Source organism: Dreissena polymorpha, chromosome 3 (genome assembly GCF_020536995.1).
Source record: "Dreissena polymorpha isolate Duluth1 chromosome 3, UMN_Dpol_1.0, whole genome shotgun sequence".
In the NCBI taxonomy this organism is placed as follows: Eukaryota; Metazoa; Mollusca; class Bivalvia; order Myida; family Dreissenidae; genus Dreissena; species Dreissena polymorpha.
This window is the reverse complement of record NC_068357.1, coordinates 135,266,482-135,292,466: the sequence shown is the minus strand read 5'-3', so window position 1 is coordinate 135,292,466 and position 25,985 is coordinate 135,266,482. Positions and strand designations below refer to the sequence as shown.

The window sequence follows — 25,985 nt, the reverse complement described above, 5'->3', positions numbered from 1 at the left end:
ATGTGGGAAGAAAAATTTTGGGTACGAAAAAAAAATGGGTACGACAATTTTGGGAACGAAACAATAATGGCAAAAAATAATTTCGGTACGAAAAAAAAATAAGAAAAATATTGGTACGAAAAAAAAATGTGGGTACACAAATTTTGGGTTGGAAAAAAATGTAGGTACGAAAAATTTTGTTACGAAAAAGAAATGTGGGTACGAAAATTTTGGGTACACAAAAATTATGCCAAATGAAAAATTTGGGTACGAAAAAAGATTTGGGTACGAAAGAATTTGGGTACGAAAAAATGTGGGTACGATAAATTTTGGGTACGAATTGTTTCCGAGTACTTCTTCACCGTAACCCGGGTACTTTGAAGTATACTTCCCCGTACCCCGGGTACTTTGTAGTAGTACCCGAGGGGACCTTGACCCATTCAACACAAGTTAGTAGCCAAGATTTGTTTCGTCATTGGAAACACTACTGCATAAAATAGCATTGTGGTTGCACCTGATCTGTTTGATAAGACAGTTACATACGTTAATTAAATGTATGTAACCGCGACTCAATTACGTCATTTTCCACGGTGCGCGCCATTAGCCGCCTAAAACACACGCATGGCTACATTACTTAAAAGCTGTCGCATATCTTTATTAAGAAGCAATAAAACAATTTTACAAGTGTGCATGATATTTAAACAAACAGGCCTTTTCGATTAAGCATGCGTTTTATTTACATAAAGACGAATGTGCAAATTGATGTACATGCGATTTCGATTTAAAATCAATAGATAAAATATTAGTAGATACCGTTCGTTCATATTGAAAAAAAAATTACATTAACCCAATTAAAATATCTGCAGCTTTAGTATATAGATAATAATAATAATATAAATACATGCCAATAAATGAAAGTATGACCACATCACCAAATTATGGAATTGTGCTCTATATCCGACTCAAAATAGTTTTGCGTGCATTCACTGTTCTATTGTATTTGTTCAAAGATTTAAAATAATGTTGTAAAAATCGCAAATATGCTTTTGAAATAAACAATTTAGTTTATTAAAGTCCCTAGTTGAAACCAGATTCTTTTCCTTATCGTTTGCAAAATCGGAAACATCTAATATATTCTGTTTTCAGAAAAAAGGTAACCCATTACTCCATGCATCTAGTTTCTGTTGTACCAGCAGGTATTCATTCTAGCTCTGTTGTACCAGCAGGTATTCATTCTAGCTCTGTTTGTACCAGCAGGTATTCATTCTAGCTCTGTTTGTACAATCCATAATTATCGAAATGCTCGATTTTTTGCATGACATGTCATTCTTTATATTATTTAAAACAATAAGAACAAAAACCGTTTTTGATTTATTTAGTGAGGTTTCTTCTATCTGTAAAATAGTTCAAATTATTGAGAAAATAAAGTACACGATTACTGTATTTTAATGGAGAATAGAGCTGACAGAAAAAAAGTCGAAAGGGGATGTAACTAGTCGATATGACATGTGCCGATGCGAAACCCTGTTATTGTTTGACATCAATACAACGATTCATAGTGTTTTAAATAAGGAAACATCAACCAAACCCCGTTGCATTGAGCGTAGTATTCAGCCCATTAAAAAGTAGTACTCTTTTGAAACATACCATTACATAAGCCCGACAGGTTAAATAAATATCACATGGATGATATGCCTTGTTATAAAGACAAATTTGCTACAAAGTTGTATATAAATATGCAAATAATGTCTTGTCACAAGGTATTGAACCAAGTGCAACAGTAAGTAATGAAACCGTATTCAAATAAAACAAAATTACACAAATTTACAGCAGAACAATAAAAAAAGCCAATAAAAGCAATGACTTCCATTCTGAACAAAATTGGAATACTTATATTGGAGAACAATAATAAAATCACGTTAATGAGCAAATACTTATTCTGCATTTGGATTATATTCAAAGTATTTATTATCAAATGCTTGCGTTCGGTTATATATACCGGTACCAAACGAGCGATATAACACTATTGCCAATACTGATTGATCAAACCTATGACAATTACCATACACGAGGTCCTCTCCGCCGGCAAGATATTTTAGAGGAGGTCCATCACTTGGCACCATGCAGTCTAAAAGAAGGGCGCATGCCACCAATGGTTTCACTACGTTCTCCATGATAAAAGGAGTGGAGCGTAGGATATAAAAAAATCCCCCGATTTCGCCTAAGCGTATGAAAGCACATGGCTGCTCGTCAAAGTATGAAAACGTTTTCGGAAGCGTTCGGAAAGCCACCGAGGGCCCACAGAGAGTGCAGACGAGATCCAGCCGTCTGGCGTCCTCTATCAGTTGAGATATGTTGGATGTCTTAAATCTAATGCTTGCATCCATCCATACCATGAAGGGATTATCTTTCAACACCATCTGTTAACAGAAGTATGAAATACGAATGTATGTATACGGCGACACTACTACTACAACTACTACTACTACTACTACTACTACTACTACTACTACTACTACTACTACTACTACTACTACTACTACTACTACTACTACCACTACTACTACTACTACTACTACTTCTACTACTACTACTACTACTACTACTACTACTACTACTACTACTACTACTACTACTTCTACTACTACTACTACTACTACTACTACTACTACTACTACTACTACTCCTACTAGTCCCACTAATACTACTGCTACTGCTACTACTACTACTACTACTACTACTACTACTACTACTACTACTACTACTACTACTACTACTACTACTACTACTACTACTACTACTTCTACTACTACTACTACTACAAATACTACTTCGTCTACTTCTACTACGACTACTTCTACTACGTCTACACTACTACAACTACTTCTACTAATGATGATGATGATGATGATGATGATGATGATGATGATGATGATGATGATGATGATGATGATGATGATGATGATGATGATGATGATGATGATGATGATTATGATGATGATGATGATGATGATGATGATGATGGCTGATTTTATTATAATTTTTATTACAATTGTTATTGATACTTTTATCATTATTATTATTATTATTACTGTTATGATTATCATTACGAATTATTTTATTTCGTTTCAGCCTAATAGAACAAACATTTGAATACTTGAATTCATACCATTGTTATAAGAGGCTTAAAAGTGTATCCTTGCAGAATTTTCACGTGTTCAGGAAACCGTGCGAATGGAAATGTTCTGAAATCACACTGGCATACTGCTTTTATCTGAAGGAAAAATACAATCCTGTACAAAATAATTATGTTATTTTAAAGTATCGAATTATTGTTTTAAAGAATACAATGACGCTCATGTAAAATATAAATGATAGTTTTTAATACCAACGCAATCAATAGTTAAATTGACAAGAAAAACTATTTCCACACTCATGCGGACGATGATTTAATGGTCTGTATTAACTATAAAATAATGTTATTTTTAATAATCGAAATATTTTTTTAAGAATACAATAATGTGAATAATGTGAAATATAAATGAATGTTTTAAACAACTATGCATCCATCGTTAACTTGCAGAGAAATAATATTTACTCTTGCAGACGATGGTTTACTAATGGTCTGTATAAACTATTACCATCTTGAAAAATATGTAAATTGAGAAATGTTGAATCGTCTGATTGAATTCAAGGTATTTGGAATTTATTTTCAATGCCGAAAAACAACAACACTTATACTTCTATTTTAAATGGTTAAATGCTTTGTATAAACTTCATCAATAAAATGAACGAACCAGTTCACGGATTTTCGTATGTTTACAAAATGTCCTTTAATGTTATTGCTAACAAAACTGCGATGTATAGAATATGTTTATATAATTATTATAGCTAAAATGTTAATAAATAAAAATATTTTCTTCTCCGGGAGACGATTGATGCGAAAACCTATATGCTACCGCTGGACTGTTAAACTGATATTATGCGCATTTTTCACTATTGAATTGCGCTGAAAAGAATTAACATGTCAAACTAGTTTGTTAAATGTGGTAACTGACCAATTATCTACAACTTATCTCGCTACCATTTGTTTATAAAAAAAAATAATATTATATTCGGTATTTTTACATGACTCACCCAGTCCTCTAAGCCGAAATGATCCGTGAAACAAAATTGTGTCTTTGTGTCGTATGAACGAATCTGCATGAAAACTACATTTAGACTCACATCGTACATCGAATCATTTCTGTCGTCAGTTGTCTAAACGAAAGTACGGTTGATAATCAAATGCATTATTTTTCTATTTCCGGGATATTGTTTTAGTATGTTGATGCTGCATTTACAAATATACGTGTATATGAAGTGAAAACACCAACAATAAACAAGGGTTGCGATAGGCACCTATAAACAAAGCATATACTGCTAGATGCCCATAATATCACTTTAAGCCTTTAACATATCAGCGGATTTAAAGGGGACGTCCAACAGATTTTGGCATGTATTGAAGCTTGTCATTAAATGCTTCAAATGCTTTATATTGATAAATTCAAACATTTGAACTATAAATCTCCAGTAAAAAAACAAGAATAAAATTTAAAAAAAGGAAAAAAAGTAACCCCAAGTATTGTTTAGCTATATAAGCAATTCTCGTAGTTTCCCAAAATATCGAATCGCGTCGATTCGACGCTTTATCTGTTGGACGGCCCCTTTAAAACCGGATTTACCCGTAAGAAGTACACATGTATTCCCAGTTATCGATGAATAGTCGGTCATATCATTTTACCGATTTCGATTTATGAGTTGAATATCCATACAGGAATCGAAATTTTAATACTTGTATTACTCATAAGTGTTATTTGGCTCGTTTGAATCACATGTTTTCGTCCTTTTGTGAATATATGACATTTTTTGCATTATTCCAAACTGATAGTAATTACTTTTAAAGCACAACATAATATAAAACGAACAGAACAGAAAGTTTATATATGACTTGAACAAGTCCAGTTCATCGTAATAAAAACATAACTGACAATTTATAAGCAATAAGCACATGCATAGCAATGTGAAAGTGACAAAAAAAGTATATTAAATGTTTTAAAAAATGTACTAAGGCTATTACGTTACTCCACGTTTGCATTCAATGTCTCATTTCTCATTTAAAAAACATTATTTTACAATATTTCGCGAGATTCGTTAGAACTTTAGTGAAAGTATTTGTTAACAAAAGTATAAATGCATGCATACTATGTCGGCTATAATAAAATGTGTTGATAAACAGTTTTTCTAATATTGGTATAATGAGGACATACATTTACAAAATGATGCTCGTATAACGAGGACATACATTTACAAAATGATGCTCGTATAATGAGGACATACATTTACAAAATGATGCTCGTCTTCGATTAAGCTACATATACTTCATTTGCGTTCGTTTTTAGGAATATTTAAATGTCTCACAGATTTAATTTAAACATACAGGACGAAAGTCTTAATTTTAATATTTTTTTTCCTTAAATTAAAGTTTTGGATTATCAGATAATTCAAATCGAAGTTGTAACTCTTTGTATAATGTAAATTAACTTTTTACATTTCAATCAATTCACCTCACACCTATGTACATATCAATAAGTCTGATTTTAAATGTAGGGATAAATACATTTGAATTTACTGACATCCATCCATCTACAATTCCAGTATTTTGAAGCAAGTCCCGTACTTAATATGGGCAAAGACATATAAACTATTTATAGGTCTTTGATATGGGTATGCGATTGTACTTTGTGTCTTTATTGACGCGAATCGAGCTATTTTTCCCCACTTTAACAGTTATAGGCGAAATAAAAATCAAACACACAAACAATCGCAGACACATTAATATTGCACGGACACTGCAATTGACTTTTGTAATGTGCACATTAGCACCTTTTCATATGATAATTGCGACGAAGTAAAGTAACGTCGCATTAAACAATTTAACAGCTGCCATTGATGTACACTTAGTCTAGCATTTGCCATATTTACATGGGCAAACACTCGTTCATAATGTGATATTAATTGAATTTGTGGTGCAGATAGGTAAAACCAAGTGATGATTGATGATAGAAAATAAAGACCAAACGCGCAGTTACCGGTATAATATTTTAGTATTAATGTATAAATACAGAAAACAACAACAAGAAATTGTCTTTTTTTGTATTAACATTGCAAATAGAATTGTTTTATTGCTGTCGTAAAAATAATAATAAATCCGGTAATGTTTTATAATATACACAAAGTACGACGTTAACGCTGTAGCATATGTTACAATATGTTAGCTATTCCGCATTCCGAACATATATAATTAGTATATAATGATACATTATGCTCATTTTTTGTGTTAATGTTTATCCAATTAAGTGCGCTGTGTGTTGACAAAAATGTATACGCATACAGTGATTTAAATTGCCTATTAGGCCCCTCCTACTTTGATGCAACATATGCAACATACATTAAACTAATTTGTACATTTTTAAATGAGAACGAAATAAGGAAAACGTTTTAAGAAAGTACCATTCTGCGTTCGGTACAAATGCATTTATTATATAATTGTGTATGGGCAGTATTGCTAAATCAGATAAAACATTGATGAATAACAAACTGGAGAAAAGATTAGAAGAAATAAAAACATAACATGGCATCAACAAAATAAGAATAACAAGGGACAAATTGTCACAAAATCAGGTTTTCAATAAAAAAAGGCTGATAAAGGGTGACAACTGCAACTCAAAATGTGCATTGTTACTGATTGTTCATCACAATTACAACCATTGTTTCAAAATCAATCTGTTTTTCGACCCCGTGACCTACTTTCTGACCCGACATGATCCATATTCGAACTTGACCTATATATTGTCTAAATACAACTTCTGACCAAGTTTCGTAAAGATCGGATGAAAACTATTTGAATTAGAGAGCGGACATCATGCTCAATGTTTAAAACGCACCTAGTGACCCCGTGACCTAGTTTTTAACCCGGCATGACCCATATATTTGAACTTGACCTAGATATTGTCCAGATACAACTTCTGACCAAGTTTCATAAAGATCTGATGAAAACTAATTGAATTAGAGGGCGGACAAGCTTGTTCCGCCCGCCCGCCAGCCAGCCCGCCAGCCCGCCAGCCCGCAAGCCCGCCCGCATTCGCCAATCTAATAACCAGTTTTTTCCTTCGGAAAACCTGGTTAAATATAAAATAATTTCCGTTTGTACAGTCGAACATTCAATCATGGCAAAACGTCATGTACATGGCTGGGAAGCCATTCAGTGTTGTATTTTGGTTCGGTTACGATTAAAAGTAAACAAATCGGCGTATTTCTTCAACTTTGTTTATTACATTTGTTATCATTGATGCAAAAAGAGTTATTTACCAGTAACAGTTTGTCAATAAATATTTAAAAACCATCTTTCATATTCACGTATTGATGAAGGACTGCGAAAATAAAATATTGACACGAAAATGAATGAACGGTTATGCTCCGGTCAAAATTGTTATCAAAGTTAGTGGAAGTTCTCAAAACAACGAGTCAGGAAAAAAACTAAGACGTTAATCAAAACATAAATTTTGCTAACGGCTAATCAAAGAAAATATCCAATATAGCGGTATGGAGTATTTTATGTGTTTTTTCCCGAATATCAGTGTGATGTGTGTGTTGCCTTACCTGCTCTTGTTCGTCTGCATTTAATCCCAGATCATAAAATATAAATTTCGCTTTTGGTCTTGTAACCCTCACAATTTTGTTGAAGCTTTTAAACATCCTTATCGATTCTTGTGCATGATTCGATGATGCACCAGACACGAACACAGGGTCGGCGTCCCTTGCAAGAACATTATCATCCGCTTGATTAATGAAAAACTCTGAAATATAAACTGAATATGACGAGTTATGCGGTAAACATATTCATATTTATAAAAGGACAATATATTGCAAACGTGTATTGTATATATAACATGTGTTTATTACACAAATTGCGTGCATTTGTTTGTATTTTGAGGACAATCATGTATTATGTAGTTTCAAACTGGCTCGTACAACGTTGAATGCAAACAGGTGCTGACATGTTATTACGACTTGTTTAAGCATTTGTGCTCATTAAATTTACAAACACGCTCCTTGCCATGTAATGTAACAAAACTAGTGCTTGCACATGCCAAATCACATCAGTTGCTTGTTTTGTTTCATAATAAAAAATGTTCGTTTGAACGAAGTTATGAATAAAACGGTTCATTAACATGTTTATATTAAGAGTATTATATTACCAGCCATGTATGCCTGAACCTTTTCGTAGCCGTGAAATATTGTATTTCGACGGGAATCTTCTATAGTCCCATTGCAAGGATCAGTAAACACGATTGGAGAAAACCGTTTTATCTCCGGAAATACTTAAATAGTAATAATAATGTTTATATGCATCAATGTAACAAATGCACTTTTCCTAAAAACACAAATGTTGGATTACACTTACATATTGAATTTGAAATATTTACGGCCGATCTTTTTGGTTTGATTTCCATTCGATAGTTAATACATTCATGAAACACAAGTATCATAAAATAACGTATGCTACATGTAGTTGTTATGTACATTTAGAAATGTTGAACGAACAGAACAGACTATTAAAAGCTTTCGGCAAAACTAAAATCAATCATGTTGCTTGATATCTTACCTTCATTAACATGTGGAAATGTAAAACATTATTTTTTACGATTATTTTCAGGTTTATTAAATAAGTAGTTTTATAAATATTTATAACATCAATTATTACTTATTTTCGGTGTCAGAGGCGTTGTAGTAGGTGTGCGTGTCACAAATCGAGGGCTTGGAATCGTCGACATGTTTGGCTCATACGTCAAGAAATATATAGTATAAACTCCTATAAGAAATAGATACAATCTTTTAAACGCACAAAAAACTGCATTAGTGACATCAATTTTTTATCGTACATACAGTTGTTAAAAATTGATTTGATGTTTTTAGTATAAACATTTAAGTATAAATTACATGTTTTATTTTGTTGAGAAAACAGTGTACATCTAATCCATAAGAAAAGGCCACAATGGACCACACGTAACTGACAGAGGTATGTCTATAAGGAATCAGGCTTTAAACAAATGTCCGAAGTTATTTTCCATCAAGTTGCTCTCTGTTCAAGATTTGATAATTAATGTTCCATATTCTGAGGCGATCTTATATTCAGTTCCAAATCGACTGACACACGAGTTTTTTCCCTGAAGTTTATGAGGTCCTTAAGCATCCAAAGCTCTTCCAGCACCCCTACCATATTACAAGATTCCCACAGTTGTCATGAATTATGAATTATAGCTCCAATTGCAAGTCATTTGGTTTTTAATGAAAGATTTTCAATTTTGAAAGCCAAAAAACCCGGAGAAAACCCCTCCTGTCCGGTATGGTAGCCATCAACCTAACTCACATGTTCATGGAAACGGGTACTGAACTAGGTGAGACGCGAGAGTATCGAACTGATGTGATAACCATCGGCGTGAAGTTAATACAGATCCCCATACTTTTGTTAAAAATTAAAAAGTATGGCAATCGTGATTTATTTCGAATAAAGCTCCATTTCTTACAATATGTTATCTGAGAAATAATTATGACAAAAATATCTATAAACTTAGAATATTGAAATATTCTCTTATACACAAACCTGTAAGTAGTAAAATGATGACGAATACTTGTGCCTCCCGTACTGTTCGTGGCAGCAGTACATCAGATATGGTCTGCAATATATTATTCAATACGTATGTATCTATAGTTTCGTATCTTGTAGCGGTGCTTTATTGTGTATATATATGTTTAATCAAGGAAATTTATGCACATTCAATTATTTTAAGATGTTAACTTTTTCTTTAGTATTTTATGAACGTAACCAGTTATCGATGCATATCAGTATATGTTTATATTTATTGTAATTAAAACTCTTTAGACAGTTCATGGCGAATAGCGAAAATATGTTTATTATTCAGGCTTCAAAAGTCAGGTTTTTGTTTGAATACATCAATTTACATTAGTTAACATTTTGTTGTCTATTAACTTTTCGGGAAAATCGGTTATCGAACATCGTTCAATCGGTCTGACAAATTGCTTTTATACACATCTACAAACATGTTAAGGGTTTTGTTAACAGTTTTCCTATTATTGAAAATGTTATTTAATGTTTTAACAAACAAAACTTAAATAATTCGAACAGTATAGTGTAATTTAAATAGCAAGATTCAGGTGGTATGATAAAAAGCCTTCACCGAGATTCGAACAGGCGACCTCTTGGGGCACCCGGCTAAATCTATTATGCTACCACACCAAAGCAATTTATGTTTCGTTTTTTTCCCGATATGCCTGATTAATGATCCTATTTAATATAATCAGTTAACAGAAATGTTGGGACATCCATATCTTATAGAAACATGTACAGTTTTATTACAAAATCATCAAAGCGATATCAAAATGAAAAATACAAATAGAAATCTTTCTTCACATCGCACTAGGCATTTATCTATCGACCCTGTATTTGCCTGTACTTTTTTAAACTCTTGTACATACTTATATTTTAACTTTTGATTAAGAATAAATAAAAAAAAACACACTGATAAATGATGTTTTGTTAAACAAGGATATACCATATGACATTTCTGACCGAACAAATAGTGACATATATATATATATATATATAAGTATTATTCATTTCAACAACAATTTTATGAATATGTCGTAGAAAAATATTTTAAATTGAATATGTCATTTCCACATAGGTCCGCATTAACCAAATTCAGATGTGGAGTAGCCCAACTTAGAATAGAAACTGGCCGTTTTGAAAATTTACCAGAAAATGACTATGTCCATTATGTTAATCTAATGTAGAATCTGAATCACATGTATTGTTATAATGTCCTATCTACGAATATGATAGAAACATATAAATTAATAAAGCCGAGCAGATTGACGTTAACTTCTCAATTATGTGTGAAGAAGATAAACATAAGTTTTTGTTCACCCATCCAGATATGATTAAAACTTTGGCCAAAGCCTGCTGTAACATACAAAAAATAAGAAAGAATACTCTGCACATTAGATCTTTTAACGGATTCATACATTTTAATCTATGTGATGCATGCAATTTGTTTTTATAATAATGATTATTTTTATGATATATCTGAAAATTTCTGCTAATCTATACTTTTCATATTTGATAAGGGAGGATACAAGATTATATTATTATTTTGTTATTATTATTATTTTATATACTGGTTTATTAACGGAAAATAGTTTGTAAAGTTACCTGAAAACATCAACTCTAAATGTCATGTTTTAATGCCATTTTAGACAAATACCTAAATGTCTTGATTAGCAGAAATTATTAAAGTTTTAATATGTAAATAGATAAGTATAGTTTTACAGTGAACATAATAATTATTGAAACTTTAAATAGATACATTTTAGTTTGATAAGTGTAATATATTATGATATGTTGTATTTTATGTCAGCTTTTATATATATATATATATATAACACTTTTAATGATAATCTACACCCAGAGAATACATACCGCAATCATCTTACTAGTATATATATATCTCATTAATTGTCCAGTGACCTTTTCTTAAAGCTAACAGAGTAAGAGCCAATAATATCCAACGGACGAGTCAGTCTATTCAACCGCAATGAAGGCATTCAACTGGCTTTGTTCTGGACGGAGTATTGATATTTTGTATGCGTAAAGTGTTGCGAAATGGCCGTTATGAATAAACGCGACATTGAAAAGCATGAATATATATTTTCATCTCGAACATTAAGTATTTCAAATTATAAATTTAATGGCGATTGGACGGATGTTCACGTGTTTTTAATGTTTCGCTGATGAAGTATAACCTGATTAAAGGTGAATCGTTATTTTTTGTTGTTATTGTTTTGCCTGTTTAAAACAGTCGTCCATTAAAACAAGAGTATCAGACAAACCGCATATGATTTCATATAGGGTTAATTTTATTGTTTATTTCATCGAGGGAAATGAAAACCTGCTGTATTTGGTTTTCCTACCATTGACTATCAGATAAGTAGGTAAATTAAATTGTATTCTTTGTTTTATGCTATGGACTGCATATCGCGTTCCAAGGCAATGCGCAAGTCAAAGCACAGGTGGTTAGCGTGTGGCTATGATATTGACTAGTGAAAACATAATTTTGAATCATAAATAATCATATATATCTTAACGAAAAATCAACTTTTCTGAAAAAAATTCTCTATCAAATATATATATATATAGCAAGTCATTCAACTCGAAATCACCCGAAAACAGGTTGCATCGCTTTGAACAGCCATAACTTCATCAATTGTGCAGCGATTTTCACGAGCTCGGTCTTATTCAACGCAGATATGAATTTCCTTTCTGGAAATGTACATGTCTTGCAATATCTTAACAAATACTGAGTCAACTTTTAAGAAATAACACGATACACAACTCGCATGACCCACTTAACATCGATCAGACATAATCTAAGACTGAAATCTTCACAGAGTAAAAGGTATTTTCCCTGCAAAGTTCACGGACCTCGATACCATAATTCAATAAAACGTATGAAAAAAGCATTCTTACCGTGCTTGCCGTCGCATTATGCATCAAAACTAACTGTCCAGCGCCGTTTGAAACCTTTGTTTACATACATTTTAACTAACTGACATTTTAAACACTAGGGTGATTTCATTGGTCCGAAATATAACAAAATATATACTGTACATTTCCCAAAACAAATCATTTATTTCTGCGTTGAATAAGACCGGGTTCATGAAAACCGCTGCACAATTGATGAAGAAATGGCTATTCAAAGCGATGTACCCCGTTTTCGGGCGATTTCGCATTTTATAGTGATTTTTTCCAGAAAAGTTGATTTTTCTTTATAATACGATTATTTATCATTCAAAATCATGTTTTCACTAATTAAAATCATAGCCACACGCTAACCACCTGTGAGCCAAAGCGTGTGTCATGTGTTTTATCCTTTGCCTAATTGTATTGGAATTCTTCACTAACCTATAAACTCCTATTGATTGTGAGAATGCAAGTTTAGTTTTCATTAATTAACTAGGTTAAAAAAACGCACATGTGGGGTATCGCGTGTAGGCGTTCGGCGTCAAACAGGCGGTTGGACTTTTAATATTGTAACGCCCCAGCTTTATCGTGTTGTAAAATTTAAATATGTAATGTTACACTTACCTGTTAAAACATGTTAAGTCGTACCTATTTGGTGCTCCTGAATTGCCACGACAGGCCATGTCTGTTCATGAACGCCAGGATGGCCTGTCGCTCCAATTCCCATTCAGAACATTTTGAAATGTATCCATGTTGTTTACATTTTACATTACAAAACATGTTTTTACGCTGTCCTTGATCCGTTCTGAAGGAAAAGTAACCAGCCGTTTTTGTATTGACACAGTCTTTGTTTGTTAAATATCCTCAAGAAGAAATAATTGTTTACTCACAATGTATAAAATCCATAGTTTTGTAAGTATTTGTACACTTCTTATACGTAAAATTCCATTCTTAGCAGGAATATTCAACTAGTCGTTTGTTTAATGATGTCATAATGGGCCGTGACGTCATATTTTCGGCACATTTAGCGCTTTTTCTCTGTATTATCGGCCACGGCCACGGCCGTCGGCCACTTGTTTCGGCCATCGGCCACCGGCCTCGGCCTTCGGCAACCCTTGAGTATATAAGTAAGGCTCTTTTTCGGCCAAGAAACATTCAAAATTTTAAAACTGACGAAACATCATTGACGTATATTAATAAGCGGATTTCTTATAAGATGGTTGGCATTAAAAGTTTTATTAAATTTACTTTAACATTTGAGCTTTAAAACAACGGATATTTCTTTAACTCGAGTTTGCGTAGTAAAGTAAAGAGACTTTCATTTACAAAGACTTAACTTTTATTATATTCATGATTTATACGCTGATTTATCAACCATGATGCCTCATGTTGAAACATAAATTTTCACGTAGATTATATAAAAATAATGCTCATCGCTCAGCGGTTATTTCATTGATATGTTGTTAAACTTCTGTTCGGTAAAATGTTAGATGTTAAACAATAAACTGTTAAACATTACCGTCTTTTGGCTTCTTGGAGTAAAGACCTGAGTCGTAACATAATTTTTGGCGTTGTCGGCAGGATCTGTTTTCATAACAGATCCAGTGATAGAACTTATATTTCCGAAGAGACTTTTGTTTTCGCGATTTTGAACACATTCGGTATTATATAACGATACAATGGCAACTTTGCAACAAGTCGATAGTGAGGGGGTCATCTCGTTCAAAAGCCCGTGCAAAAGGGACCAGTCTCTTGAAACCGTCGATGCCGTATCCGACCACTCCTCTCGGGTTAGTAGTACCGGAAGTCGTTCCCATTCGTCAGATGTTAGCGAAAATTGAAGGGATGTCTCGGGACATTGAACAGCTAACAAGGGTCGTTGGGTTATATCAGAATAGGCTTGCTTCAACTGAAACATCGGTGGGTACGGGTGATCGGCACGTACTTCCGGACATAAATGACAATGCCCTGGCTAGACAGGCTTTTGAGAGCAGTGTAGGTGATACTGCGCAGGGGCATGACCGCTCAATATTGGATCAACCATGTAGGCCAGCGGGCAGACTAATAAAGGGGCAAGGGTGGACAAGTCACGCCTTAAACCCCGCTTCAGGCGACCGCAGTAGACATGTTGAGTTCAACAATGGTATGCACAACAGGCCCAATTACTCGTGTTACGGGCGGGAACCAGGCATGCACGCCGATGTATGTAACACGGGATATAACCCATGGGAGGAGCAGAACGGAAGTAGGGACGAAGCGTCAAGTGGTCCTGCGCCGATGGATGAGAATCTCACTTGTAAGACCAATGCCGCTGAACATAGGCGGCGTGTCCTCACCTCTGAAACACAGTGGGAGGGGGCGTGGCGTCAGACCCAAGGAGCACCCCCGATGATTGGACGCGTAGAGGTGCGTAATCCCATCAGAGAACTAACTGCAGATGAAGTATCTGGGGCAAGGGGCGACCAATACTTTGCCCGAGGGTGTATCTCAGTAGAGGACAACCACGTACACACAACCCAGCTTCCGGCCGCAGTGCAGAGTGAGAACATGCATTCTAATTCCGCTTCGAGGGTAATGCATAGTGCGACATGGGGTTTGAGCAAAATGAAAATCCCCCCCTTCACAGGTAAGGAAAACTGGGCAGTGTGGTCAGCCAAATTTGACGTTATCGCGTCGCGCTACAGGTGGACGGACGACGAGAGGCTGGACAACTTGTTGCCTAGGATAGAAGGCCAGGCAAGTGAGTTCGTTTTCACCCAGTTGCCGAAGCGAGTTCTCACGAGTTATCGCGATTTGGTATATGAGCTGACTGCCAGGTACCGGGTCATTGAAACCCCTCAAGCTTTCGCCGCAAAGCTGAGTAAACGTAACCAGAGGCAAGGGGAGACAGCGGAAGAATATGACGCTGAACTGCAGCGTTTATATGATAAGGCACACCCAAATCGTGCTCGTGGCATTCGAAACGAAGATTTGGTAAGGAAGTTCTTGGATGGTTTGCTTGATTCAGACGTAAGGTTCGAAGTCGAATATCACAAAGAACCCAAAGATCTAGAGGAGGCCGTGTTTCAGGTAGTGAGCCTAATTCAGGTAAAGAACGGGTGTAAGCAGGACCGTCCTTACAAGTCTCATGTCAGACGTACAGTGGACGACGGCACTTACGAACAGACGGAACAGGTAAACAGAGTGCCGGAAAGCAAACCAATTAAACGCATTGATGCCCCAAATCGAAGACTGAACGCATCAGGGAGCGAGCAACCTAAAGATGATCAGCACGATGTACTAAACCAGATACTGGCCCGGTTGAAGAAGCTAGAGGATAGAGATGCAACCGGCCCGTTTAGAAAAGGGGTTAGACTGAACGTGGAGTGTTATAAATGCCATAACAAAGGTCATTACGCTCGAGAATGCCCATCCAGGAATGCGATTGAGGAGAAACAGCGATGTCCCACTAAGGGCATGGACGAAGTGAAGCATTTAAACGGGCAAGGACCTTCTCGTGCGCCCGAGGAGAGGTCCATTTAGACACGTTAGTCACAGGAAATGAGGGCCAATCAGATAATCAGTAGAGTGACGAGATGCCAAAACTTGGGCATAGTGATTTTGACCTTAAATTGGGTAACGGGGTGTACTTGAGGGGTTCCGTAGAAGGGGTGCCTTCACGGCTGACACAGGTTCATCTAGGACGATAATTGCACATAGTGTATACAGACAAATACCGGAGTGCAAGAGACCTGTGTTGAAGGGGAGCGCTCCATTGATGGGAGCTGGGGGCTCACCCATCCGTGATTGGGGAACCGCACGGTTAAATCTTTGCTTGGGCAACGTGGAGCTGCAGTGCGATGCTGTAATTGCCGAGATAGAGGACCAGGCGCTGTTGGGGTACGATGTCCTAGTGGGCAGTGAACATGGTCCAGCCGACTTACTGTTAAGTAAGGGTGTTGTTGTCCTTGGTGGAGTAGAAATACCGTGCTTTAAGAAGGCAGTTGAGTCGCGTTACAGAAAGGTCACAGTCGCAGAAGACGTCACCGTACCGGCCAAGTCTGAGGCTTTGGTTGATGTTTTCGTAGGTCGCAGAGAAAGCGATGACGATGATAGCCGAGCCGAGTACTTAATAGAAGCAACCGATGGCTTTAAAGACAGGTATCATCTCATGATGGGCGCGACCTTGGTTGATATCAATAAAGCTGTTACATGCAAGGTTAGGGTTCTCAATCCGCAGGCGGCTGATGTCGCTCTGAAGCAAGATGCTGAGATCGCGTATGCAGAGAGGATCGATAGGGTCGTGACTGTATTAACGGAGAAGGAAAACGAAGGCGAGGAAAGCCTAGCAAGGGTTCGCAGGGTCCAGTTAAGGAGTCCCCAGTCGTCTCCTGCGGATGTTATGTTTCTCAAAGCGAGCGAAGCAGATATCCCTGTCCATCTGACTGGGTTGTATACCAGATCAACGCTGGGTAAAACGGACGCCGAAAAGAGCATGGTGGCAGGCTTATTGGTCAAGTACAGTGACACCTTTTCGAAGGATGATTGGGATCTGGGACTTACGCATTTGACAGAACACCCTATTTACACCGAGGACGCCGCTCCAGTTAAGCAGCGCCCTCGGCGGGTACCGTTGGCCTACGCTGACGAGGAGAGAAATGCCATCGAAGACCTTATGCGTAAAGGGGTCATAAGAAAAAGTACCTCACCTTGGGCAAGCCCGATCGTGTTGGTTCGTAAAAAGAACGGTGCGGTACGCCCATGCATTGACTACAGACGGGTAAACGCCCTCGTAAAACCCGATGGTTTTCCTTTGCCCAGGGTCAATGACTGCCTCGACGCGGTGTCCGGGTCCCAGTACTTTAGCAGTTTTGACCTCACTTCCGGGTACTTTCAGATACCGCTAAAGGAAGAAGACATCCCGAAAAGCGCGTTCGTGTGCAAGTTTGGCCAGTATGAGGTTACTCGCATGCCGTTCGGCCTCAATAATGCAGCTAGCACGTTTCAAAGGACAATGGAGCTTGCTCTGCAGGGCTTGCAGTGGGAAACTTGCCTAGTTTACGTTGACGACATCATTGTGTTTGGCGCAGATTTGGCTCAGCATATGAGCAGGGTAGACGAGGTGTTGAGTCGTATTAAAGATGCGGGCTTGAAGCTATGCCCAGATAAATGCAACGTTTTGCAAACGGAGGTAACATTCCTCGGACACGTCGTGTCCGCCAAAGGCATAAAGCCTGACCCAAATAATGTAGCCAAGGTAATTAACTGGCCAGTCCCCCAAACAGCAAAGCAGGTAAAGCAATTTGTTGCAACCGCCTCGTACTACCGTCGTTTTATTAGAGACTTTGCAAAGATTGCAAAGCCCCTAGTGGCCCTGACGGCAAAAGGTGCAGAGTTCGCGTGGAACGATAGTTGTCGAACTGCGTTTAATGATCTAAAACATGCGTTGGTGAGCCCTTCGGTAATGGGGTACCCCCTTAACGAAGGTGGTACGTTTTACTTGGACGTGGATGCCTCGGGTATTGGTATTGGCGCGGTGTTGGCTCAGATACAGGATGGACGCGAACGCGTAATAGGGTACGCGAGTAGGTCTCTCAATAAGGCTGAGCGAAATTATTGCGTAACTGAAAGAGAATTGCTCGCCGCAGTATACTTTATACAATACTATAGACAGTATTTACTGGGACGACACTTCATTGTCCGTAGTGACCATCAGTCGCTTGTTTGGCTATTTAGCCTAAAGGAGCCAAACGGCAAGATAGCGCGATGGCTTGAGATACTAGCTCCATTTGACTTTGCCATCGAATATCGCATGGGTTCCAAGCAACCCCACTGTGATGCACTTAGTCGGTTGTGCGAGTCCCCTCGCGATTGCACGTGCAGCGAAGTGGACACCACCGAACCCCTCAAATGTGGCCCCTGTCGTTAATGCCGGCGGCTGGCGGAGTGCATGGAACTGGTGTGGCCAGGTAAATTTCCGTATAAATTTGGATCCAAAGTAAATCGGGAAACCGTTCAACCGGAAGTGCCACAAGAGCTGACCCCTTGCAGGGCAGTTACCCAGGTTGAAGCCGGCACCTCTACTGAAACGGCATCTAAAACAGAGGACCCGCCTTGGCTTCGTTTGTACACACCTGAGCATATGGCAAAACTGCAGCTTCAGGACCCAGGTATCAGCGTCATTTACGTTGCTATCCGTGACGGCGTAAAACCGTCTAGCGACGAGATGCAAACTAGGAGTCCGGAAACTCGTCACTATTGGGTCATATGGGATACTCTCTGCATAAAGGAGAACGTGCTTTATAAGCAGTTCAAAAGTGCGGATGGTACTCAAGACCGACTTTGGCTTATTGTCCCCTCAAGCTTACGGAAAGAGGTGTTGCTTCTCGTACATGATGCATTGCCGGCCGGTCATTTTGGCATCAAAAGGACTAAGGCCCTTCTAGGTCAGAGTTTTTACTGGTATGAGGCAAAAGTCGATGTCAGGCTTCACGTCCTTGGCTGCGACAAGTGCCAGTCTGATAAGAAGCCGACAAAGACGCCGAAGGCTCCCCTGGGACATTTAAAGGCCGGTGCTCCCTGGGATATAGTGGCAATTGATTTTACAGGGCCATTTCCAATAACGCAACGCGGTGCTCGGTATATCTTAGTAGCGACGGACATTTTCTCCAAGTACGTTGAGGTCATACCTTTGCCACTCAAACCGCCGAGGAGTGTGCAAACCAACTATTGAATCACGTTTTCTCAAGGTGGGGCGCCCCATTGTCCATCCACTCCGACCAGGGTGCGGCGTTTGAAAGTAGAGTTTTGAAGGAAGTTCTCGCTCTTCTGCAAATTAGGAAAACGCGTACAAGTGCCCGCCACCCACAAGGCAACGGCAAAGTGGAGAGATTTATGCGAACATTTATGCGTATGGTTCGTGCCTTCCTGGTAGGAGAGCAAGACGCCTGGGACGAAAACCTTGGCTGCCTGGCCGGTTCATACCGATGCACCATTCAGGAGTCAACTCGCCTCACGCCCAACATGCTGGTTCTAGGTAGAGAAGTACGTATGCCGGCCGAGGTAATATTTGGTAGCGCGAGTTCAGTACCTAGCGAAACAGTAAGTCCCACTGGCTACGCGGCGCTATTGCGTTTAAGGCTCGAGCAGGCACACGAGGTCGCACGTAAGCACCTTCATAAAACTGCAAACTCGAGTAAGGAGATATACGATGCAAGAATGCATTTCCACCAGTATCAAGTCGGTGATCTGGTGTGGTGCCTTCATGAGACGCGTTCGGTTGGTGTGTGTCCAAAGCTGGAGAGAGCATATGACGGTCCATACTTGATCGTGAAAAGACATTCACCTATAAACTTTGAGTTACAAATCAACGTAGATGGCGTAAAACGCGTCGTACACCATAATAAAATTAAGCCTTACTCCGGTCGTGAGCCGCCGAACTGGGTATTGCTAGCGCAGAAACGTTTAGCCCGCATGTAATTGCACGCAGTCCAACGTTTAATGAGGTCGAGAGGTTTGACCTTTGTTCACTTTAACATTAAAAGACGCACACACATATAGGCATCATGGTTGCAGTTCAGAACAGTTGTACATGGATGTTTGGTTGTTATTTTAGGACAAGACTCAGCCACTGGATCGACGGGTCTACCAGTGTCGAAGATGTCCACGTTATGGACGTAAGAACAGAATCGTTTCCCACGTCATGCGTGATCACGTACCGGCCGACAGGGTTCCGTTTTACTGCACCCTTTGCAACTTCAGGTGTCAGGACGCTGCAACGCTTAAAAGCCACATCCAGAGGTATAAGCGTCACCAGAGGGAGGAGGCCATGGCAGGTGGGAAGCACTATTTGACCTGGCTGCAAAAGGCTGAGTATCCCATTTTTGTTGGCGACTCGGACATCATACGGCTTTCCCGCGAAGAGAGTTAGACCTTGCTGAGGACCATAGATGACTCGGCTAATGACGCATGGTTCGACCAGGAGGAAAACCCTAACAATACAGCAGGGCCCGCTCTTCCATCATGGCTGACAGAAGAGACTTTTCCGGCCTCTATGATAACGGGTGAACGACACGTGCAAGCGTCACCAAGCGTAGCATCCATGCAGGTGGTATCGCAGCGACCGCCCACCGACACGTTCATGCCGATTACAACAACCATGACCTTACCTAAGCAACTGATTTACCAGCCAACGCGAATGGTTGCGCCAGTAACTCTGACATCGGATCGGGTAAACCATCATCGGGGCCGCGTTCCTGCTGCCTGCGCGCCGTCGACGGTTCAGTCGGCGGTAGTGTTCGGACGAACCACTGGTTTAAGCCAGTCGATGTCGACCGCACAGCCTGTTGATCAGCTAACCCTTGGTAGGCTTGGGCCCCAGGAAGATTACTTGGACAAGTCGTCATTTTGCACCATTGACTCCGCGTTTGCCGTGGCCACGCCGGTGGTTCGTCGAACTCCAGAAGCTTTTGGTCCAGTTGCAAGAACAAGCCTTCCACTGCCGGAGTCTGCATTTGCACCAAGCGGTCCAGCACGTGCATTGTCGAGAGCCTCCTTGGGCAGCGCAAGCGCAGCAACACATTCCCCCATGCAACCTGATGGATACGTGTCTCCATACTCGCTCACTATGCCGAGTTATTTTCCCAGCTTGGATCTGATGGCTTCGGAAACTGAGGTGCTATTCTCATCGGAGTCACTCTCCTCTTCAGCTCCTTCTGTGACAATGCCGTCAGCTTTGCAGTCTACATTGCACACTTCCTCCGAACGGCGTCTATTCCTGCCTGAATTGCCCTTGCCCCAAGCGTCAATCCTTAAACCCGCCTTGAAGATGACACCTGAGAAATCGTCGACGTTATCTACTCCCCTGCTGGACGAGCACGTCAATGTTTTGCCGAATGTTTCGGACATATGTGATCCACTTTTTTCGGGGACCGTCGTGGACAGGCCTGGGTCTCGTTTTGTTCAGCAGGGAACTCAGACGGATTTGCCGTCAAGGGCGGAAGACCTCCTCAAGAAGATGCTGGGGACCATGGAAGAGCATCTGAGGGCTGCAGTCAGGACTGAGCGAAAGGTGCTCAGCGTGCTTGAAGAGGTCAGACGCATCGAGAGGAAGCTAGACGTTAAGGCCAGGGCGCGAGAGCAGTCGTCTGGTAGGAGTACAGGCAGCAAGCGGCGGCGCAGCAATGACGGCGAGAATCGCCATACCTTGAACAGCGTTGTGCGGAAAGTGAAGAGAGCGGAACCAACCCAGAGCGCAAGACTTCAGCAATGAAGAAGATAATTTGAAAACTGTTATCGTAATAAGACATACATTATGATCTATCAGTGACCGTGTGTCTATGTGTATATGTGCGCGCAAAGTGACGTTTGAGTGAAATTTTAAACATTAACATTCGCAAAATAGAGTGGACTTAAACTTTCGTTAAAATAGATGTCTAGTTGTTTGTTTAAATTTTCTGTGTTTAGTGTTAGATGTTTTACTTGCAATTGTTACTTTGGGGATTGTATTATATGTTAATATATATGGCAGCAGGAGCTTTGCCATGCTGAGTGGGGGGTAGTGTAATGCCCCAGCTTTATCGTGTTGTGAAATTTAAATATGTAATGTTACACTTACCTGTTAAAACATGTTAAGTCGTACCTATTTGGTGCTCCTGAATTGCCACGACAGGCCATGTCTGTTCATGAACGCCAGGATGGCCTGTCGCTCCAATTCCCATTCAGAACATTTTGACATGTATCCATGTTGTTTACATTTTACATTACAAAACATGTTTTTACGCTGTCCTTGATCCGTTCTGAAGGAAAAGTAACCAGTCGTTTTTGTATTGACACAGTCTTTGTTTGTTAAATATCCTCAAGAAGAAATAATTGTTTACTCACAATGTATAAAATCCATAGTTTTGTAAGTATTTGTACACTTCTTATACGTAAAATTCCATTCTTAGCAGGAATATTCAACTAGTCGTTTGTTTAATGATGTCATAATGGGCCGTGACGTCATATTTTCGGCACATTTAGCGCTTTTTCTCTGTATTATCGGCCACGGCCACGGCCGTCGGCCACTTGTTTCGGCCATCGGCCACCGGCCTCGGCCTTCGGCAACCCTTGAGTATATAAGTAAGGCTCTTTTTCGGCCAAGAAACATTCAAAATTTTAAAACTGACGAAACATCATTGACGTATATTAATAAGCGGATTTCTTATAAGATGGTTGGCATTAAAAGTTTTATTAAATTTACTTTAACATTTGAGCTTTAAAACAACGGATATTTCTTTAACTCGAGTTTGCGTAGTAAAGTAAAGAGACTTTCATTTACAAAGACTTAACTTTTATTATATTCATGATTTATACGCTGATTTATCAACCATGATGCCTCATGTTGAAATATAAATTTTCACGTAGATTATATAAAAATAATGCTCATCGCTCAGCGGTTATTTCATTGATATGTTGTTAAACTTCTGTTCGGTAAAATGTTAGATGTTAAACAATAAACTGTTAAACATTACCGTCTTTCGGCTTCTTGGAGTAAAGACCTGGGGCCCGTCTTATCAAAGATCGTACGACATTCTGTCACATTTATAATTACTTTTGTTGAATATTTCCATTCATGATCAAAGAAGCTGTAAAATAGCCTTTATATTTGAAACATACAAATCATAATCACGTATATTTTAAAATTACAAAATTCAATCGTAAGTTAACATTGTCGTACGATCTTTGATAAGACGGACCCCTGAGTCGTAACAATATAGGTAGTTTGAATCAATCAAACGATGGGCCCCATGTTGTTTTTGATTTCTGAAGTGCTTCTTTATTGAAAAATATCCAATTTCATTGGATAGGCCCTAAAACAGTTTACTTGGTTAAACCTTTAATACATATCAGTGAAACAATGAATTTATCATTAAAATGTGGTACTTAAGTTTCTTTAATGTGTAAACTTTGTGATTATAAGCCGTTGTGTATTGTCCCAAGATAATTGTCATTCAATGTTTTGCCATTGAAAATTAGATTTATCGTGTTCATTACACTACTAGAGTTTACCAATGTTCATATTTGAGAAAAACAAAACATTAACACACCCAGAACAAAAGCAAAGTTTGCTCAGCCAGTTTTACCACTGTAGTAAAAATCTTATTATGAAACACATTTTATAGCATTTACTTTATATTGAACTTTTAAATTCGTACAGTTAGTTCATATAAAATATTTAATTTGTTAATCCTTCAAGTAAGATACCATTTTGTTGTTTTCTTATAACGGAGACATTCCTTTTCTCATCATCGATATATATTTACTTTAATAATCAGCTGAAGCTTGGTTTATTACCATCATATTTATCATATGATTCGGAGTAAAGATATTTTAACGTATTCTTTAAGTATGACTGTGGAGTCATTCCAATACAATTAACCGGATAAAAGTTACCATGAAGTTTGTATTCCTTACTGGACTTGAAAAGTAAATCTATCACGATAGTGTTCATTATTTAAGCTGCTGCTCGGCCCGAGTTATGAAAACGCAACACGATTGGCTATCGGTATTTTATCTTTATAAAAAGCCTAATCGCATAATGCTATTAATGATGAACTCATTTTATAATTACCTTGCGCATGTGTACAAAATGTATGTTTTACCAATATCATACGATTAATGGATTATTCGTGCTTGATTGAAAAGCTGTGCGGAAAAAGATCCGATCTGTAGATAATGCTTGCAAATAACACAAATTAAGATTTTATTTACACAATACCAAGTATACATCTTCGAGGTAGAAATGTGCATACCATCAGCAATGACATTTTTAACAAAACCAGGAATTCACTTAACGCAAAACCAATATATAAACATAAAGGATTTTTCAAATAATAGAATTGTGTCCATTGAAATGGCCTTGTCAGAATGTTAATGATACGTAAGCGACCGAACAATGTGTTCATCTCCGACAATGATGAAAACACTGGATTTGACTGCTAATTGGAAGGAAAAGCTGTTCAAATATTTCAAACATGTACATGAATAACATCACATTACTGGAAAGAGTTATGGTCAACTCTAAAAACGCACAATATTTCGTGTTTAATGCAAAACTAATATATAAACACGTTTTAGACGTCATACAAAACTGTTTTGTTGGCTTATATCACGTCGCGCACATGAATTCAAATATTATTGAATCAAAAGAGTTGTTCGGCTATCAGAGTGACTGGACAAAATATCGCTCATCAGTTTGAATACCCGATCCTAGAACAAGTTGAGGTTTGATTGTAATCACCGTGTAATCACCGTGCTGGACTGATGGGGAAAAATCCGGCAGTTCACACCCACAGATTAATATCGTTTTATTTTAACGAAACTGTAATCGGCGGATCAAACAGGTCAGCGTTTTTTGAATCTACATTTTGAATCTACATATTCCAGATAAAAAACCTTGTTTAAAATTCAAATCACATCTCGCCACAACTTCTGAATGTCCACCAAGTTAGTTGCTTGTAGGAAGGAAGGCTGGTACTTACTTCGGGTATTCAAATAATGAAGTCCTATGCGCGAAGAACTTAATTAACATCGAATTACCACTACTACTCGAGTATAAAATCGAGCATTTTACATTCGATTGAAAGGTCATATTCTCTATAGATAATAAATCTAGATAATGCCATATGACGCATTTATTCAAGTGTATCATGAAATAACTTCGGATTAATATAATTATATGATGCAGCGATAACTCCTTTAAAAATAGCTAAACAGCTTTGTGGCAAAAGCTGAAAAAGTTCATGTAACGACATAAGAAAAACATACACAATTCTTTCGGTTGAAACCAATAGTGGGTATTTTATATTAATCAGACGTGTAAGAAGACGTACCTCAAAAGCATTTAGTAGTTGAGTCATTTATAGCGAGACTCAATTACATCTGTTCCGTGTTGTGCACCAATAGCCGCCAAAATCATACTTATTTCATCGTGGTTTCGAACACACGCAAGGTCAAACGGCGTTAGACTGTCGTAAGCCAGAGCATCGAAATTACAATCTTTATTTCTAATTAGCAAACGGACCATAATCACATTTCCGCTTATGCATGCATTATGAAGTATAGTTCTTCCCGTTTTCCCTTCCGTAAGGTTGATATCAACACCCGCTTCGAGGAGAGTTTCAACAATGGTGACGTGATTGTTTGTTGAAGCAATGTGTAAGCAAGTCAGACCTTCGAAGTTTCTTGCTGACATATTCTTTCGTTCAGCGAGCGATGAACGCGGATGCAAAAATTCTTTAACACATTCCATGTAGCCATATTTACATGCAACATGTAATGGCGTGTCGCCATTTTTGTCACAAGATCCGACATTTGCACATGCGCCGACCAGACTCTTCACAAT

The 25,985-nt window shown here is 38.3% G+C and overlaps 2 protein-coding genes and 1 long non-coding RNA gene across 4 annotated transcripts in view; all 3 read right to left on the bottom strand.

Moving 5' to 3' along the window:
• Positions 1–737: 737 nt before the first annotated feature.
• On the bottom strand, positions 738–4,352 carry LOC127871569 (uncharacterized). Its single transcript, XM_052414631.1, has 3 exons — positions 4,117–4,352; positions 3,149–3,253; positions 738–2,399 (listed from the first exon to the last, which is right to left on the bottom strand). The coding sequence occupies exons 1-3, from the start codon at positions 4,213–4,215 to the stop codon at positions 1,914–1,916; spliced, it is 690 nt and encodes a 229-aa protein (XP_052270591.1). The 5' UTR covers positions 4,216–4,352; the 3' UTR covers positions 738–1,913.
• Positions 4,353–7,261: 2,909 nt separating this feature from the next.
• LOC127871571 (uncharacterized) lies at positions 7,262–13,957 on the bottom strand. 2 transcript variants are annotated; one of them, XR_008045455.1, is made up of 5 exons: positions 13,513–13,957; positions 9,686–9,758; positions 8,786–8,893; positions 8,280–8,402; positions 7,262–7,877 (listed from the first exon to the last, which is right to left on the bottom strand). It is a non-coding gene; the product is annotated as an uncharacterized LOC127871571 (long non-coding RNA). The 2 variants fall into 2 exon arrangements; XR_008045456.1 differs by lacking the exon at positions 13,513–13,957 and adding an exon at positions 13,247–13,476.
• Positions 13,958–24,331: 10,374 nt separating this feature from the next.
• The window catches only part of LOC127872616 (serine/threonine-protein phosphatase 6 regulatory ankyrin repeat subunit B-like), a 32,981-nt gene continuing 31,327 nt past the window's right edge, over positions 24,332–25,985 (bottom strand). Inside the window, exon 5 of the mRNA XM_052415944.1 lies at positions 24,332–25,985. This exon is cut by the window's right edge and continues 319 nt beyond it. Coding sequence (XP_052271904.1) covers positions 25,497–25,985 — 489 coding nt within the window. The 3' untranslated portion in view covers positions 24,332–25,496.